The 19,372-nt window shown below is 44.0% G+C and overlaps 1 protein-coding gene across 2 annotated transcripts in view; it reads left to right on the top strand.

Annotated features, from left to right (window-relative positions):
- SRGAP1 (SLIT-ROBO Rho GTPase activating protein 1) overlaps nt 1-19,372 on the top strand; it is a 233,063-nt gene that overhangs the window by 108,000 nt on the left and 105,691 nt on the right. For both annotated transcript variants that reach the window (XM_048835915.2, XM_048835914.2), the window contains exons 2-3: nt 5,843-6,038; nt 16,775-16,937. In XM_048835915.2, coding sequence (XP_048691872.2) covers nt 5,843-6,038; nt 16,775-16,937 — 359 coding nt within the window. The remainder of the gene's footprint in view (nt 1-5,842; nt 6,039-16,774; nt 16,938-19,372) is intronic.

Below are 19,372 nucleotides of genomic sequence, written 5' to 3'. Positions count from 1 at the left end.
CCACCAGAAGAAATGGCTGAGAGATGTCAATGGGGCCAGCATTTCACCGTATGTCTGTGCCCTTTATCACAGTATTTACTGATTGTTATTCTGTTTAGCAGCCTGGGAGTTGTCTTGTAATCCCAGCTGCTTCTGGACCTACAAGGAACGGCCGTTGCCCAAAGTTGGGATTCCCTCCCCCCAATACAGACACTTCTCCAGGCCTTTGTTGCCTTGATGCAGGGAGACTGCAGTGTGCTCTATATGCGACTGCACCTTAAAATAATTTAGAAATGACAGCTAGTGCAGAAAGTGGCTTCCTACTTGCTACACTGACATTATGTCGTGCTCTTTTATTTGAGCTGGCTGTCACTTAATTTTGGCGTAAAGTTTTTAAAATGTTAGTTTTTGACTTTAAGAGCCTCTTGATTATCTGAGATGCTACCTCTCTTTCTAAATTAATAGATAATTTGTGTGTTGGGGAAACTTTTGAAAGAAATCAATATAAAGAACTTCTTATAACGGAGGCAGTAAAGGCTTTGAATTTTTTCTGCATGGAAAGTGAGAAATTAGTGTTGTGAAAATTCAGTAGCAATAGGGCTTTTTCATGTCTTCTCATGCTAGCGTTTTCTGAGACTAGGAAAAATCCATGATCTAATTCAACAATAATGCTTGAGGAGGGAGGAAATCTTTGGAAGGTAAAACCATGTTAAGGCCCATTTTAATGTAATGCAGTAGGGATCAGGTTAAAACTGCTGGGATGTAGGTCTGATTATAATGTAACTGCAGCAGAAGAAAGGGAAACATTGGTGGCTGCCATTCATTTTGAACTGGGTGTGTGTGATTAATCAACACATATTCCAGTATACTTCTGTTTTTTCTTTCCAGTACATTATTTAATACTTCAGTCAGCCTGTGTATATTATAATTAACTTTGTCTGTACAATTCCAATTCCATCTGGACCCATGGAAAAGAAGCCCTTGAGGAATTCCACCACGATTTCAACAATTTCCATCCCACCACCAACCTCAGCCTGGTCCAGTCCACACAAGAGATCCACTTCCTGGACACTACAGTGCTAATAAACAATGGCCACATAAACACCACCCTATACCGGAAACCTACTGACCGCTATTCCTACCTGCATGCCTCCAGCTTTCACCCTGACCACACCACACGATCCATCGTCTACAGCCAAGCTCTGCGATACAACCGCATTTGCTCCAACCCCTCAGACAGAGACAAACACCTACAAGATCTCTGTCAAGCTTTCTTACAACTACAATACCCACCTGCAGAAGTAAAGAAACAGATTGATAGAGCCAGAAGAGTTCCCAGAAGTTACCTACTACAGGACAGGCCTAACAAAGAAAATAACAGAACGCCACTAGCGGTCACCTTCAGCCCCCAACTAAAACCCCTCCAACGCATTATTAAGGATCTACAACCTATCCTAAAGGATGACCCAACACTCTCACAAGTCTTGGGAGACAGGCCAGTCCTTGCCTACAGACAGCCCCGCAACCTGAAGCAAATACTCACCAACAACCACATACCACACAACAGAACCACTAACCCAGGAACTTATCCTTGCAACAAAGCCCGTTGCCAATTGTGCCCACATATCTATTCAGGGGACACCATCACAGGGCCTAATAACATCAGCCACACTATCAGAGGCTCGTTCACCTGCACATCCACCAATGTGATATATGCCATCATGTGCCAGCAATGCCCCTCTGCCATGTACATTGGTCAAACTGGACAGTCTCTACGTAAAAGAATAAATGGACACAAATCAGATGTCAAGAATTATAACATTCATAAACCAGTTGGAGAACACTTCAATCTCTCTGGTCACGCAATCACAGACATGAAGGTCGCTATCTTAAAACAAAAAAACTTCAAATCCAGACTCCAGCGAGAAACTGCTGAATTGGAGTTCATTTGCAAATTGGATACTATTAATTTAGGCTTAAATAGAGACTGGGAGTGGCTAAGTCATTATGCAAGGTAGCCTGTTTCTTCTTGTTTTTTCCTACCCCCCCCCCCCCCAGATGTTCTGGTTTAACTTGGATTTAAACTTGGAGAGTGGTCAGTTTAGATGAGCTATTACCAGCAGGAGAGTGAGTTTGTGTGTGTATGGGGGTGGGGGGATGTGAGAAAACCTTGATCTATGCAGGAAATAGCCCGACTTGATTATGCAAAGAGTTGTCACTTTGGATGGGCTAGCACCAGCAGGAGAGTGAATTTGTGTGGGGGGTGGAGGGTGAGAAAACCTGGATTTGTGCTGGAAATGGCCCACCTGTTGATCACTTTAGATAAGCTATTACCAGCAGGACAGTGGGGTGGGAGGAGGTATTGTTTCATATTCTCTGTATGTATATAAAGTCTGCTGCAGTTTCCACGGTAAACATCTGATGAAGTGAGCTGTAGCTCACGAAAGCTCATGCTCAAATAAATTGGTTAGTCTCTAAGGTGCCACAAGTACTCCTTTTCTTTTTGCGAATACAGACTAACACGGCTGTTCCTCTGAAACCTAATGTTTTCAGTAAACGTCATATAAGACCAGGATATATACGAGAATATAAAAGTGGAGTTGCATGTTAACTTAGTTGTAGTCCTGTATTGTCTTATGCAGGAGAGCTGGATACCATAAATTGCGATTGGGTTTAGTTCCTCAAGCCACTGAGTCGAAGTGTTGCCTAGTTTAATTCAGTGATTACCAAACCCCCCTAGCTGCTTCAGGAATAACAGCATTGACTCGGATTCTCTTTTAAACCCAGTTCTTTTCCAAAAAGGTGGTGACTACAACTCAATATTGTTGTACACAGTGAGAGAAGAAGTCACTTCATCCACAAGTGAAATGCAAACACCTCTGGCGTGAAAGACGGCAACTCTCTAACATCCGCAGTGCTATACAGCAGAGTAGGATTGCAACTATCCTTTAGCAGAAAAGTCATTGATTGAATGGACGGAGAAACTGAATTCCACCCTAACTCATACAGGTGGCTCTTCCATGTCAGAATTAGTGTCCTGGTGGGGGAGGGGTACCAACCTTTGCCTTTCTGATGGCTATACTGTACCTGTTCATGTATTAATTAGAGAGCTTTGGTCTCTAGTCTTTAATTATGCACCCTTTCACAATCTTGCATGTCCAGCTTTTAGATTAAATGAAGCATAGTAATACTTCTTACAGCTCTTTGTGGAACTAGGGAGTTGATTTACGCTGAGTGGTTGAGGAGGATCCTGGTGTCTTGGTGGAGTTTTCCATAATACTGATTAATGCAAAGCCCATAGTTATTAGTAGTCCTTGGGTATTTACCGCTGATAAACAATTACTAAGGTTGGTTGTCTGTTATAAAAAAAAATGTTTTTAAATCACAGCCTTATTATGACAAAAAATGAAAGTCACAACTTTCTCTTCTTTCCCCTTCTCCCACCCACCAAAATGTCACTGCACATATTGTGTTGGGAGGTGGGGGGCGGGAAATGAGGCAAAGAAAGTATCAGGAGCTGAAGAGAAGGATAAAGCTAGAAAGAGAATTGCTACTTTAAAGTCTGGTGGAACAGATCTTGATCCTCTTGCAAGGGACTAGTCTGCAGTAGTGGAGCCCTCCTTAGATCCCCTGCAGGGGGTAAGAATATAGCAACATCTTCACCTGGCAGCTGAGAGCCCCCCCTGCTGGAGCCGCCCACGAAAGCAGATTCTTCCTCCCAGGAGAGGTGCTGAGAAGTTGGAAATTGTGGTGCACAAAGCAATGGAATCTGTGACTTTCTAGATAAGCAACCAGCTTTAATAATCACTACATCTTGCGTCTGTGCAACCTTGAGCTGTATCCATCTTTCAAATATCATTCTCTGTTTTAAAGTATTTAAAAGCTTTAAGGAAATACTGTCAGATAGAAATTTAGTCAGTTTTAAAAGGTTAGTTTAAAGTATTTTTAGATATTACACCTACTCCCAATGATCTTAGCCATTTTTGTAGATTTTCCACTCACATTTTCTTATTTCTTAAATATTTTTCTCTTCCATGTTGCTGTGGAGAAGACCTGCTCAAAGAGGGGAAAGTGTAGTGGCAAGATCCACTGACGTTCAGTATAGTTAGGATATAGTTATTTGAAAAACAAGTCCAGCTTAAAGTTACTAGTGATGTCTCTCTTAGAGTGACTATTTACACAGGCCTGTCTAAGGAATTGGATTTAGTCAGTCAAAATTACTGCTCCAAAAACGAAACTTTTGGGCTTAGCGGTAAATTCATACTACGGTTTGCGAGTTACTTAAGGAATTGTGTTCAGAACATTTCCATTAGAGTCAAAAGGCATTAAAAATAGTGGGCACATCAAGGATCTATTCTTGGGTTTCTCTTTTCTATTTCTGTTGTTAACCTTCCAGCTCCAATGTGTTTTCTCCTCTTTGCATATGTATGCCATTGATAGTGTTGTCTTACAGTGGCTCATCCTTGCTGGAGGCATAGTTCTTTTCCAGTGACTTGAGTTGAAGTGAAATGAAAACCAAATACATGATTTTTTGGTTCACCTCCCAGACTATAGAAACGGATGCTCTCATTAATGATTAACACAATAGCTGGTGGCTCAAAGTAGATTTGGGAGAGACCTTTGGGATATCTCCCTCCTTGAATAACTACTGACTTAATGATTTTCTGTGCTAACACTAGTCACTTTAGCATACATTTTTGAATTCCAATTTAAGTGGTATTTCAGATTACATCTTTCCCTTCACCTGTATTTCTAAGAACAATATGGATGCAAATAATAGATACAATAAGACTTTGTGACATTATTGTTGTTTTAGTAGTATTAGTTTATAGCACCCAGCATCATAGGTACAATATTGGTTTTGTAATGCTCCTCTGTTACAAATGTTGAGCATACTGTACATGGGTCTATAATACATTTAAGATTTTCTAAAGTCAGTTTACCTATTAAATGGTCACATAATTAGGAACCAGTTGAGCTCCTTTTTAACATCCAAGAGAGTCTTGCTTTTTTTACTTCAATAGATGTTGACTCAGGCTGATCATATTGTTACATTTGTAGTTTTCAGTATTGTTAACATATTTCTAAATGATTACAAAATGTTTACTCTTTTCATTGCACTATGCTGTGATAATTTTTTTAGCCTGGATTTGAATGGGACAGTGACAAAAAAAAGAATATAAATGTTATGAATGAAATCATAATTTTTGCTCTGGGTATTTTCCTATTAAGTGAATGTCTTTTAAAAGAAACAGAAGGGTATTTTTAGTATAGGTATTCCTATAACTTGAGAACGATGTATTTTTACACTACAGAAATATAAACACTAAATAAACATTACCAGATGCTATTTTCAAGTGCCAATGGTGGCCACAAATCTGAAAGGAAAGCTGATCTTTTCTCTTGCCATTCTGGATAAATATTATAGGGAGGTGTTGTTTTTTTTTATTTGATTTTGTTTAAGTGTACCGGAGTCTCAAGGACCCTATGCACATCTGTGATGCATTTTGACTGTCAGAAATACCTGTTTGTTCTACTGTCATAGCTACAAATGCAACACTTGCCAGCAATCAGTATACTTGTGATTCAGTAATTTCCACCTATATTAAGAATAAGAAGCAAATGTGAAAACTCATTGTGTGGTGACTGTTGGTGACCACTCTTTTGTTGAAAGTAGTAGATAACTGTGTGGATTTTATTCATAGGTTACTTGCACCATATAACTTTTACATGTATATAACTTTAGATTGTATTTTTTCCTCTTATTTGTGTGCTTTATTCAGAATGTGCAGCAAATATTATTTTTGTGCTATTTTTTTTCTTTCCTATTTTCACTGACTTCAGTTGTGTGTGTTTCCTTTAGAGATTCGAGCTCAACTGATAGAGCAGCAGAAATGTCTGGAGCAGCAAACTGAAATGAGGGTGCAGCTTCTTCAGGACCTGCAGGATTTTTTCCGCAAGAAAGCAGAAATAGAGACAGAATATTCCCGCAATCTAGAAAAATTAGCAGAAAGGTTCATGGCAAAAACAAGAAGTACAAAGGACCATCAACAGTACAAGTAAGAGAGGTTCTCATACTCAAACTCAATTCACTTTCCAGTGTTAGAAGTGGTTTAGGTTATTTATTTTGTCAAAGGTCCAAATACTGTGTAATCAGTCATCTCTCTTGCATTTGGTCCCACTAACTTGTGGTACTGTTAAATTAGTGACTGTTCATGGCAGACTGATACAATCTCTTGAAATTTAAATTGCACAAATATTATCGTGTGAAAAGAACTTGGTGGGAAAACAAAATGTAATACACAGCTGGAAGAGATGCACAGCATTGGATATGCAAAACTGTGTGCTGATTGTTGTAATGTAGTTTTCAGAATTTGACAGTCTCATAATAAAGGCTGATCAGCCTTCCAAGAAGAGCTAGGAAGAGGTAAAAAAGGACAGAAGTGGAGGGAAACTTGTATGTATGTATGTATGTATTTTTACATATGGGCTTTGCTGCTATCCTTAGAAACAAGGAAGAGTCATATTTCATACACGGCAAATGGTTGTATATGAATGTGCACAGACTACAGTAACTTTTGTGCACCGCAGAGCTGGTCAGATACTATTTGTCAAATTTATTTGGTACGTTTTGCAAAATATTTCATAAAAATTATTTGTTGAAATATTCTCTTCTATATATTTGCCCAACTTACAGAGCTGGTTGAATAATTCATGAATATATTAATTTTGTTTATTACATGTAAATATAAAACCAAATTAGCTCATTCAAACCATTTTGCAATTAATCAGAATATTGGTGAATGATCAAAGACAATGCATAACAGCCAATGGCTGAAAGCTGATTCTAGATCAATTCACACTGAAAATAAGGAGCAAATTCTTAACAGTGAGGGACAAGGCCTGAAACTACTTATCAAGGGATGTGGTAGATTCTCTAATTCATTGTTGCAGTGCTTGCAATTATATCCCTTGAATCATGTGATTATTTATGAATTGCAGCAAGAAAAAGAAAAAAAAATGCCAGGCCCTGTCTACTCTAGAAAGGATTTGTTGGTATAGTTATACTGGCAAAGTCTCCTAGTGTAGAAGCCGTGTAGACCAGCAAAAGGGTTCTTTTGCAGTAAAGTTTCTTCCAGTTTCCCCAAACAAAATAAGCTATGCCTGCAAAAGGACTTTTCCCCCCAATATAACTGTATCTACACTATAGGGTTGCTGATAACTGGACCCCTGAGGCCACACCCCCTGATCTGCCTCTTCACCCCAAGGCCCCACCCTCTTCTCTGCTTCTTTCCCCAAGGCCCCACCCCATTGTACACTCCTCTTCCCCCCTGTTGCTTGGCGGATCGTCTCAAGAAGCCTGCCTGCAGATAGAAGGCAGCCCCAGCTGAGCACGGGCTGGGACAGATTAATGAGCCAGCACCTCTCCCTGCCCAACAGTAACCGGACTTTTGATTCATCTGCTATTTAGGGTTGCTGGGTCCCCTTTTCAACCAGACTTTCCAGTCGAAAATGGGCACCTGGCAACACTAAATGGCACCCAGACACAGAAGCCAAAAACCAGTCTGTCTGGGTGGCAACTAGGGTTGCCAACCTTCCCGGATTGACCGGGGGGGCTCCCAGAATCGGCATTGATCTCCCATGGGCTACTGAAACCAATCCAGGAGATTTTAATAGGGTGCTAAAGTCCAGTCGGTGGGGGTGATGCAGCAGGGCTAAGGCAGGCTCCCTACCTGCCCTGGCTCTGTGCAGTCCCCGGAAGCAGCCAGCACGTCCCTCTAGCTCTTAAGTGGAGAGGTGGCTCGGAGGTCTTTGTGCACTGACCCCGCCCCGAGCGCCGACTCCACAGCTCCCTTTGACCAGGAACCGTGGCCAGTGGGAGCTGGGGGGTGGGGGTGCGCCTGCAGGTAAGGGCAGCGTGCACAGCCGCCTGACCGCCCCTGAGCCTAGGAGCCAGACATGCCAGTCACTTCCAGGAGCCGCCCGAGGTAAGTGCTGCCTGGCCGGAGCCCACACCCCTCACCCCCTCCCGCAACCAAACTCCCTCCCAGAGCCCGCACCCCCCCCACACCTCAACCTCTCCTGCACCCTAACCCCCGGCCCATCTCCTCACTCCCTCCCTCCCACACCCAGACTCCCTCACAGAGCCTGCATCACCTCCCAACCTCCAGCCCTGAGCCCCCCTCTCACCCAAACTCCCTCCTGCACCCCAATCCTCTTCCCCAGGCTTAGCCCAGACCCTCCTCCCACACTCCAAACCCCCTAGCCCAGACCCCGCACTCCCTCCCACACACCAACTCCCTGCCCCAACCCGGTGAAATTGAGTGAAGGTGGGGGAGGGAGGAGGGATGGAGTGAGCGGGGGCGGGGCAAGGGTGTTTGGGTTTGTGGGATTAGACAGTTGGCAACCCTACTACACTAGGGCTTTTACCAGCACAGAAATGTCTGCTATAGGTGTGATTGTTCTTGACACTGTAACCAATATAACTATGCCAGCAAAAGTTTTAAATATAGACCAGGCCTCTGTTTCTAGCACTCATGGTTGTAGAGGAAAACTTGAATATAAACATTCAAACACCAAAAGGCAAATAAAAAGACTCTTTTAAAAAATATCATTACTTGTAAAGCAGTGCCACATCTTTTTGGGATCATGATTTTTGCATTCTTGGGGGTTGGCATTTTATCTTTAAATCAGGATTGGATGTCTTCCTAAAAGACATGCTGTAGCTCAACGAGAAATTATGATTTTGACGAAGGAATTACAGGGTGAGGTTCTGTGGTCTGTGTTCTGCAGAAGGACAAACTAGATGAATATAGTGGTCACTTCTGACTTTAAAATATATGAATTAGCAGGATATTTTTAAACTATCTGGCTGAAGATCTTTGTAAGTGAATTTAATGTAGTTCACCTACATTGTCAACTATACATGAGGATTCTGTGTACTCTTTGGCAACTCAGACCTAAATCCTGCATGGGAGGGCCTCTGATTTTTGCAATACCAACTTCTGCATCAAACTGAAAATATTGTGGTAGCTTCAAGCAAACTAAGTGGTGTTGTTTAGTGAATAAATATGAAAATTAATAATATAATTAGTACAGGAATCCTGGTGTTAATATTGTAATAAATAGAATTTACTTTATATTGTCCCCATATCTTCAATATGCCACATACTTTTGTAGTGACAAAAACAACTTTTGTTATATAAATTTGTCAAGGACAAAGCTGGAGGTTTTACAACTGGGTAGTGCCAGTTGAGGCTTTTGCATGTAACTTCTTTCCCTTCTGCGCTTGGGAAGCACCAAAATTAAAAGTTATGGGGTAACTAGAACTCCTCCTTCCCTCCCCCAGCAACCCTTGACAGCAGCCTGACTTATAAATTGTTCTCTAGATGGTTTCCTAGTTAACACTCCATTGAGATGAATGGGGCAGTTCATCACACTCAGAACTGTTTGCAGACTCTCATACACAGCACTTTATCAGTTACATTTGCTTCATGTCAGGAAAGTTTTCTTTGCAACTAGAAATGGGATAGCCTGAATATTCTAGATTCATAAGATAAAATCCTGGTTCCACTGAAGTAAATGGCAACACTTCCATTGAATGTCAATGGAGACAGAATTTCACGCATATATTTTAAAGCTAGGGACCACAATGATAATCTAGTAGGAGCTCCATCATAATACAGGCCATAAGATTTCAGTGTGGTAGTAATTTCTGCATCAAGCCAAGAAGCTCAGTACACCTTCTTGAGCTTACACTGTGATATCCCCAGCAAGCCAGTTTGCCTAATGGCCAAATGCCTGTGCTTTGCTTTCTCCCTGAGGGTTATGAACAACAGTATAATGTCACCAGTTACAACTTACCCCACAGCTCTTTCTAAGCAAGCACCTTTATTCTTAAGGTAAAAACATTACAGAGAAAATCTACTTAAAAAAAAAAAAGATTTAAACACATAAAGTATGCCAGGAGTCACTCACCAGTCTTATGGGGTCCTATTAGATCAAAGTTTTTCCAACCCATTGGCAAGGGTTGGAGCTCCCCTTGGACAGAAGGTCCTGTCCATTTGCTGGATCAGAAAGAAGGCAGTGTCAGTTCAATCTCTTCCTTTTATACCAAAAGCCCTTTCTTTGTCGTCTTGTCTCTGGAAAAGCCAGCTTGAAGCAGTATATGAAAACCACTGCGGGGTGGGAGTGGTACCTCTCTAGAGTAGTTTAGTCTCAGTGACTTGCCTTAGTCACCCTCCACTGTTTTTAGTTCCTGAAGGAGCTGTGGTAACCATCCCCTATGGAATAGAACACAGTTACACATAAACCATTCATAGATTAACACTATATGCACTTTGACAGTAACTACCAAGGAAAGTGGTGGATTTTCCATTTCTTGAAGTCTTCAGATAAAGACTGGATGCCTTTCTGGAAGATATGCTTTATTCAAACAAAAATTGTTGCATGCAGTTCAGAGATCAGCAAATTTGCGGATGATACTAAACTGGGAGGAGTGGTAGATACGCTGGAGGGGAGGGATAGGATACAGAAGGACCTAGACAAATTGGAGGATTGGGCCAAAAGAAATCTGATGAGGTTCAATAAGGATAAGTGCAGGGTCCTGCACTTAGGACGGAAGAACCCAATGCACAGCTACAGACTAGGGACCGAATGGCTAGGCAGCAGTTCTGCGGAAAAGGACCTGGGGTGACAGTGGACGAGAAGCTGGATATGAGTCAGCAGTGTGCCCTTGTTGCCAAGAAGGCCAATGGCATTTTGGGATGTATAAGTAGGGGCATAGCGAGCAGATCGAGGGACGTGATCGTCCCCCTCTATTCGACATTGGTGAGGCCTCATCTGGAGTACTGTGTCCAGTTTTGGGCCCCACACTTCAAGAAGGATGTGGATAAATTGGAGAGAGTCCAGCGAAGGGCAACAAAAATGATTAGGGGTCTGGAACACATGAGTTATGAGGAGAGGCTGAGGGAGCTGGGATTGTTTAGCCTGCAGAAGAGAAGAATGAGGGGGGATTTGATAGCTGCTTTCAACTACCTGAAAGGGGGTTCCAAAGAGGATGGCTCTAGACTGTTCTCAATGGTAGCAGATGACAGAACGAGGAGTAATGGTCTCAAGTTGCAGTGGGGGAGGTTTAGATTGGATATTAGGAAAAACTTTTTCACTAAGAGGGTGGTGAAACACTGGAATGCGTTACCTAGGGAGGTGGTAGAATCTCCTTCCTTAGAGGTTTTTAAGGTCAGGCTTGACAAAGCCCTGGCTGGGATGATTTAACTGGGATTTGGTCCTGCTTCGAGCAGGGGGTTGGACTAGATGACCTTCTGGGGTCCCTTCCAACCCTTATATTCTATGATTCTATGATCATTCGATGAAATTCTATAGCCTGTGTTGTACAGGAGGTTAGAATAGATTCATAATCGCAAATATCCCCAATGGCAAGAGACTCAAACACTAGATGAGGAGGGCTCTGAGTTACTACAGAGAATTCTTTCCCAGGTATCTGGTTTGTGGGTCTTGCCCATATGCTCAAGGTCTAACTGATCGCCATATTTGGGGTTGGGAAGGAATTTTCCCCCAGTTCAGATTGGCAGAGACCCTGGGGGGTGGGGAGATTCGCCTTCCTATGCAGCATGAGGCACAGGTCACTTGCAAGTTTACATTAGTATAAATGGTGGATTCTCTGTAACTTGAAGTCTTTAAACTATGATTTGAGGACTTCAGTAACTCAGCCAGAGGTTATGGGTCTATTACAGGAGTGGGTGGGTGAGGTTCTGTGGTCTGCACTGTGCAGGAGGTCCCTTCCAGCCTTTAAGGCTATGCGGCTATAGATTCCAAGGCCAGAAGGGACCATTGTGATCATCTGGCCTGACCTTCTGTATAACACTGGCCATGGAACTGTCCCAAAATAATTCATAAAGCATAGCTTTAAAAAAAAATCCTCTCTTGATTTAACAATTCTTCTTTGAGTGATTGCTCATATCCATTCTAGTAGGTGTGTGTGCATGCACGATAGTCGGAAGTTTTTTACCCTAGCGGTACCCGTCGGGTCAGCTGTGGAGCCCACTGGAGTGGTGTCTTTATGGCGGTGTATTTAGGTCCATGTTGACCCCCTGCTTGCTCAGTTCCTTCTTACCATTGGTGACTGTCATTGGAGCAACTGGTCTCTTGCTTTAGCAAGTGCTTCCTAGTTGTTATCCTTCACTATCTTAGTCAGTCAGTTAGTTAGTTCATTAGTATGTTTCATTTGGGGGGTTCCCCCCCTATATTTTTCCTCGTTGCCGGGGCATGCTGCAGCCCCAAGGGTTCAAGCTGTGCGATAGGTGTGGTAAGCCTGTGCCCAGAGGGGATCTGCACGCCACTTGTCTGAAGTGCCTGGAAGACGGTCATTTGTAGGACAAGTGCAACATCTGCAGAGGCTTCAAGCCCAGCACTAAGAGGGAGAGAGACGATCACCTCAAGCTCCTCTTGATGGAGTCCGCTCTCCAGCCACAACCAGCTGAAGAGCCGGCACAGGCAACCTCAGGGCACAGCGCACCGGCCTCGGTGCGGGACACCTTGACACCGAGGAAGGGCTCACATAAGGAACATCAGCACAGTTTCCCTGCGTGGAAGGCTGGCTCATCGGTGCGGCACTGATCACAATCCCCGGTGCCACATAAGAAGAAGAAGGCAGAACGGGGCCGCTCCTCCACAAGAAGATTCAAGCACCACTCCAGCAGGGTGCATCCCACATTGGGACACCAGAAGGCTGGTTTGTCGGTCCCAGCACTGTCAACTCCAGCCTCAAGGGGAGGTCCGTCAAGTCCGGTGCTGGTGGACTCTCTGGTCCAGGAATTGTTGGAGGAGGACGTAGACCTCCCCTCTACACCAGACACTTTCGAGGCTGCGCAAGGATTTAATTGCCATGACAGCAAAGTCCCCCACCTGCTATTCCCACGCACAGGCTCAGGTGCAGGCGGCGCAAGCCCTGGCTGCTGCACCACTTCTGACACCGTCTGCGGCGCTGTCGATGGCACCGATGGCAGCACCTCCTATCTGGCACCGGGGCAAGCCCACCATGATGCGGTGTCATTCCCCAATGCCGCAGTACCACGTCCTGGCACTGTCAGGATCTACCCCTCCCTGGTCAGGCTCGGACTATTCATCGGAGTCAGAGGCAGAGTTCATAGATTCATAGATACTAAGGTCAGAAGGGACCATTATGATCACATAGTCTGACCTCCTGCACAACGCAGGCCACAGAATTTCACCCATCCACTCCTGTGAAAAACCTCTCACCTATGTAGAGTTGTACGTGTCCCAACGCAGCTGATACCAGTTGAGATCCTGGCACTGGTCTCGGCACCGTAGGGTGGAGGAACACTCGGTACCGATGGTGTCCTGGCCTCCTCAGTGGCAGGGCACAGTACAATGGTCCTTTTGGACACCTTGGGCCTACCGCCAGGGCCCAGGGCATGGTTCCAGAGCAGCATCGGTGGTCTCCATTGCCCGTGCCCCTCCTTTTGCGACATCTGTTGCCCCTGATCAGTCCACCACAAGGTTCAGACATTGGGCCTCCTGCATCAAGCGCATGGTCAGGGACACCTACGCCGGCACTTCCTGTACCACCAGTAGCAGCGATGATGGATGTCCCTGAGCAAGTCACCAGGAAGACCCCGTCCCACCTCACGCCTCCTCTTCTTCCTCGCTGGGCAAGGCAGTGGCGGGCACTACCACGTCCCTTCCAGCGATGGACATGAAAGCCCACCAGGACCCCTTTAGGAGGGTGACCTAGAACCTCAACATGATGACAGAGGAGGTGGTGGAAGACTTGGACCCAATGGTGGACATACTTGCCCCAAAGGGTTCCTCCAAGGTGGCACTGCCTCTTATAAAAACCATTCAGAACGCCATGAAGGTACTCTGGCAAACCCCAGCTTCTATACCACCAACGGCCAGGGGAGTAGAGAGGCGTTACTTTGTCCCTCAGAAGGGGTATGAGCACCTCTTCACCCTCCCCAACCCAGGACCTTGGTAGTGGACGCACCAAACCACAAAGAGCAGCGGGGGCAGCTGAGGCCCGTCCCTAAGAAGCTGGACCTCTTCGGTCAAAAGGTGTCCCGGTTCCAAAGCATCAAGGGCATCATCATCAGCCTCCACCGATTCCCAACTACCACGGCCAGAAACTGCGTGAAGCCTCTGGGGCATATGGCGGCCTGCACGTATGTAGTGCAGGTTGCGCCTTCGCCCGCTCCAGGCTTGGTTGGCGAGGATATACAGACCCAGCCGGGACTCTCTGGACAGACTGGTTACCCTTCTGCCCAAGCTTCTTGAATCCCTCAGCTGGTGGCTATAACCTCAGGTGATCTGTGCGCCTTCGCCAAACCTCAGCCTTCACTGTCGCTTGTCACGGACGCATCAGAGACGGGCTGGGGAATGCACCTGGGCAGTATCAAACTCAAAGCATGTGGTCACAAACAGAACTGTGGCCGCATATCAACATCAGGGAGCTGAGAGAGGTTCACCTGGCTTGCCAGACGTTCCAGGCCCATCTTCAGGGCAAATGTGAATCAGTACTGATGGACAAAACCACAGCGATGTTCTATATAAACAGACAGGGAGTCACCTATTGGAATGAACATGAGCAATCACTCGAAGAAGAAAAGATGGTTACCCACTTTTCATAACTGTTCTTCGAGATGTGTTGTTCCATGTCCATTCCAAATCCCGCCCTCCTCCCCTCTGTTGGAGTATTTCGGCAAGAAGGATCTGACAGGTGGCGGGTCAACAGGGACGTATATACACTGCCATAAAGGCGCCACTCCAGGGGGCTTCACAGCCGACCCAACGGGTACCACTAGGGTAAAAAACTTCAGATGATCATGCACGCAGCACGTGCACACACCTATTGGAATGGACATGAGCAACACATCTCGAAGAACAACAGTTACAAAAGGTAGGTAACCGTCTTTTGTTGGTGATGAAGAATCTACTACGATCCTTGGTAAATTGTTCCAGTGGTTTAAAATGTATGCCTTATTTCTAATCTGAATTTGTCTAGCTTCAACTTCCAGACACTGGATTATGTTATACCTTTCTCTGCTAGTTTGAAGAGCACATTATTAAATATTTGTTCCCCATGTAGATACTTATCAATTGTAATCAAGTTACGCTTAACCATTTCTTTGTTAAACTAAATAGATTGGGCTTTGAGCCTGTCACTGTAAGGCAGGTTTTCTAATCCTTTAATCATTCTCATGGCGTTTCTCTGAACCCTCTCCAATTTATTAACATCCTTCTTGAATTGTGGGCACCAGAACTGGACACAGTCTTCCAGCTGCTGTTGCACCAGTGCCAAATAGATAAAATAACCTCTCTACTCCTACTTGAGATTCCCCGGTTTATGCACCCTGTGATTGTGTTTGTCACACTGAGAGCTCATATTCAGCTGATTATCCACCAGGCCCACAAAATCTTTTTCAAAGTCAGTGCTTCCCAGGATAGAGTCCCCCATCTTATAAGAATGGCCTACGTTCTTTGTTCCTGGATGTATACATCTACATTTAGCAATATTAAAACACGCATTGTTTGCTTGCGCCCAGTTTACCAAAACATCCAGATTGCTCTGAATCAGTGAGTTGTCCTCTATTTATCACTCCCACAATTTTTATGTCAACTAGGTGATCTAATGGTCCCTACTGGCCTTAAAATCTATGAAATATATTCTACAATGTTTTAATATGCTCCTGGTGCACAGAAGGAGAAGTTACAGAAAATTGCTACTGCTCAGGCTTGGCAGGTAACACTGAAACTGAAATATCAGAGTCCACCACAAGGACTGTTTGCAAGAATTTTTTTTAACTAATATTTTATACTAGATGTTAAGGATCGGGGGGAGCCAGAAATCTCAAAAATGTGGTTTTTAGGTCATTAAGTAATTTATTTTGGCATTTTTAATAAAAGGTTTCATAAACTATATGTGATTTAAGTACTCAGACTGGGGTGGAAAGAGTCTGTAATGGAAACACAGAGATGCTGAACTATTGAAAAACAGCCCTGTCATATCAGCGGCCCTCATACTATATCACCGCAATTGACAATGTTACATGAATATTAGTAATCAAATGGAATTTATGAATGCAGATCAGAGTTAGGAGACATATACTGTTACGGACATTTTTAAAACTGTCACAATTAAATGTATTACAGTGAACAGTATTTTGATAGACAAGCACACCTATGATTTCTTTCTTATAAAGTATTTCGACTATGCTTATTGGGCAAGATTTTCAGTGCTAAGAGAAATAATTAGTACAACTCTTTTGCAATGACCTGTATAGATTCTGAATGTTATATATTGTCCATCTGTGAGCAACTGCAAACTTTGTGTCAAGTTTTTGATATTTGCAGATAGGTTGTAATGATATGAATTATTTAGTTTTTCTATTTGTGCCTCATGGGGCTTGTAAAACATGTCTTAAAATACTATGTAAAGCTTGACTAACCAAATATATTCCAAGAAAGGATTGACTGACTGTTCAGAAACAGATTTAGGTCCAAATCCAGTTTACTTTATTCACAAGAGTAACCCTGTTGACTTCTGTGGGACTACTTGCATGGATAAAGGGATCAGAACTTGACTTCCAGCATTTATCCTGGCACATACATGTGCATTCTTTCTTTACAGAGATCAGTTGTTGTTTAATTTAAATTAAACTTAAATTGTTGGGTTCATGTTTATGTATATCTGATGGAGGATGGGTGTGGCAAGGAGATGTTTCTAATATGTTAATTATGTAACATATATACTCTTTAGGAAAGACCAGAATCTCTTATCTCCAGTGAATTGTTGGTACTTACTCCTAAACCAAGTGAGAAGAGAAAGCAAAGACCATGCAACTTTGAGCGATATCTATCTGAACAACGTTATCATGCGCTTCATGCAGATAAGTGAGGATTCCACCAGAATGTTCAAAAAGGTAATATATATCATGTTGAATTTCAGTTACCATTGAAAGGCAAGTGTCTAAGAGGTAGAATTTTAAGGGAAGATTCAGCAGTCTAGTAACATAATCTGCTTTAGCACATTAATTGATTTTTCATGGCAATTTTCACAGGGAAAATTTTTACTACGAATGTAGTGGGGAACGTACTATCTGATGGTGACCTCAGGAACTGAACTGCTTTAAATTCAGGAGGTGAGGAAGAAGCCCCATTCTTTGCTCAAAAGTGTATTGTGAAGTCAGGCAGGAAGGAAAAAACAGTTCAACCTAGAAGTGACAAAAGAATATTGTTGGATTATTTGTAGAAATGCTGTATGGCCATGGTGGTTCTTCATGTACATGCAGCTGTGTATTCCACTTAGCTGTGTGGGCGCCCAACTCATCAGAGCCGGATAATTTTGCCTAACAGTACTCATAAAGGGGCAGCGCTTGTGCTTCGTGCCATAGTTCCTCCTTTGGATATATGAGGCACTGCTGCCTCAACCCCCCACCCCTCAGTTCCTTCTTACCACCAGTGGCTGGAGTTGGAGCTGTGTGTGGTTTTCACCTCACAATCCCTCTATTTCTTAATGACTTTTCTAGTTGTATTTAGTTAATTTACACCGTTAGTATCATATTAGTGTTAGTTTAAGTTATTTCCCTGATGATGCCCTCAGCATGGTTTAAACATTGTCCGTCATATGGGAACCAATCCCCAACAATGATCCACGCACACGTGGTGCTTACCGTGCTTAGGGGAAGCCCACATCAAGGAGCAATGTTGGATTTGCAGATTGTTCACCAAACGAATTCAGGTGGCGAGTAATCTTTGTCTAAGCCGCACCTGCTTGAACAGGCTGTTTGGCCTGCTTCGGCACTGAGGTACTCGTCAGATCAGAGGTTGCTCTCGGGGTCTGAGAGTGCTGCCATTTCGTGCTCTGGAACTGGTGCCTCTCCAAAGACACATGGAGGAGTCATTCCCTCTTGAGTGCCCCGAGGAAAAAGCCAGTACAGGTTGCATAGTGATTCATCTGCCTCCTCCAGAAGAAGCATGTATCAGCACGGTGTGAATGCCGGCACGTGGAATGGAGTAGGTCCAGTCAATAATTCCCTGATACCAGGCGGTGAGGTCAGAGACCATTGACTCCAGTTTCGGCCCTGGGGCTTCCATTGAGTCTGGTACCAGCAAGGATGATGCAGCACCTGCTGTTTCTGCATCAACAGTGTATTAGGCAGCAATGAACCTCCTCTCCCTTCGTGTTCCAGCCTCTCCCTTGGTCCAGGACTTTGCCAGTACTGCATCATTTATAGCTCCGTTGGCTGAGTGGCCCACTGAACCTGTGGGTCTGTTGGTATCATACCTCAATGTTACCCTTACACAGTCAGTGGAAGTGGGGCTGAGGCCAGGCTCGGCACAAGGGACCTCCTCAGTACCAGGAACTTTTTCAGCACCCCTGCTGTCAGCTTTATTTTCATCCCAAGACAATTCTATGGTGCTTGGCTCTTCCTCTCCTTCAGTACCAGAGGATTTCAAGAAGCACCAGAACCTTTTGCGGTGCATGGCTGCTTTCTTGAGTATTCAAGGAGAGTTCCTGGAGGAGAACACGTTGGATATCCTGCAGCTGTCTGCCCTTGGAGAGGTGTCCTCCCTATTAACAGTGAACTCCTAGAGCCTGCTAAGATTCTCTGGAGTATGCTGGCTTTGGTACCACCTGTAGCAAAGCAAATGGAAAAATCGCTACCTTGTTCCAGTGCAGGGATTTGTGGGTTTTTACTCCCATCCAGCCCCAAATTCCTTGGTCATAACCACGGTGAACAATAGAGCTTGGCAGGGCAGATTTACATGCACTCCCAAGAATAAGGATGCTAAATTAATGGACCTGATGGGTAGGAAGATTCACACCACCTCCTCCTTGTATATGTGGTTTGACAACCAGAAGGTATTGCTGTCCAAGTACAACATTGTCAATTGGACAGCTAAGTCTAAGTTTGCAGGTTTTCTGACTTCCTTGTGCTGTCAGTTTAGCTTCCCATACCCTTTCCTCTTCATCCCAACCTACTCAGACAGACTCCTGGTTGCACCTTGCATCCCATGCTCAGCTCACTGCATCTCATGGCGTGGCTGCATAATGGCTGAATAAGAAGGAAATGCGGTGTTTGGTGGCTGTTCAACAAGTCCTACTCAACAGTAGAAAGTCCTCTACCTGAATGGCCTATTCAGTGAAATGGAAGCAGTTTTTAGAATGGTTCTTGATCCATGGAGTTCAGCTGATGCTGGCTTCTGTTCAGGACATCTTGCAGTATTTGCTGCACCTTCAGTCATTGGGCCTTGCGCATATCTTATTGACAGTAAAGTATTTAAGGGTGGCAATTTTGCAACAGAAAAGCTTCAAAAACAGACTCCAACGAGAAACTGCTGAGCTCGAATTAAT

This window comes from Caretta caretta, chromosome 1 (assembly GCF_965140235.1).
Source record: "Caretta caretta isolate rCarCar2 chromosome 1, rCarCar1.hap1, whole genome shotgun sequence".
Classification (NCBI taxonomy): Eukaryota; Metazoa; Chordata; order Testudines; family Cheloniidae; genus Caretta; species Caretta caretta.
This window is presented reverse-complemented; position numbering and strand designations above follow the sequence as displayed.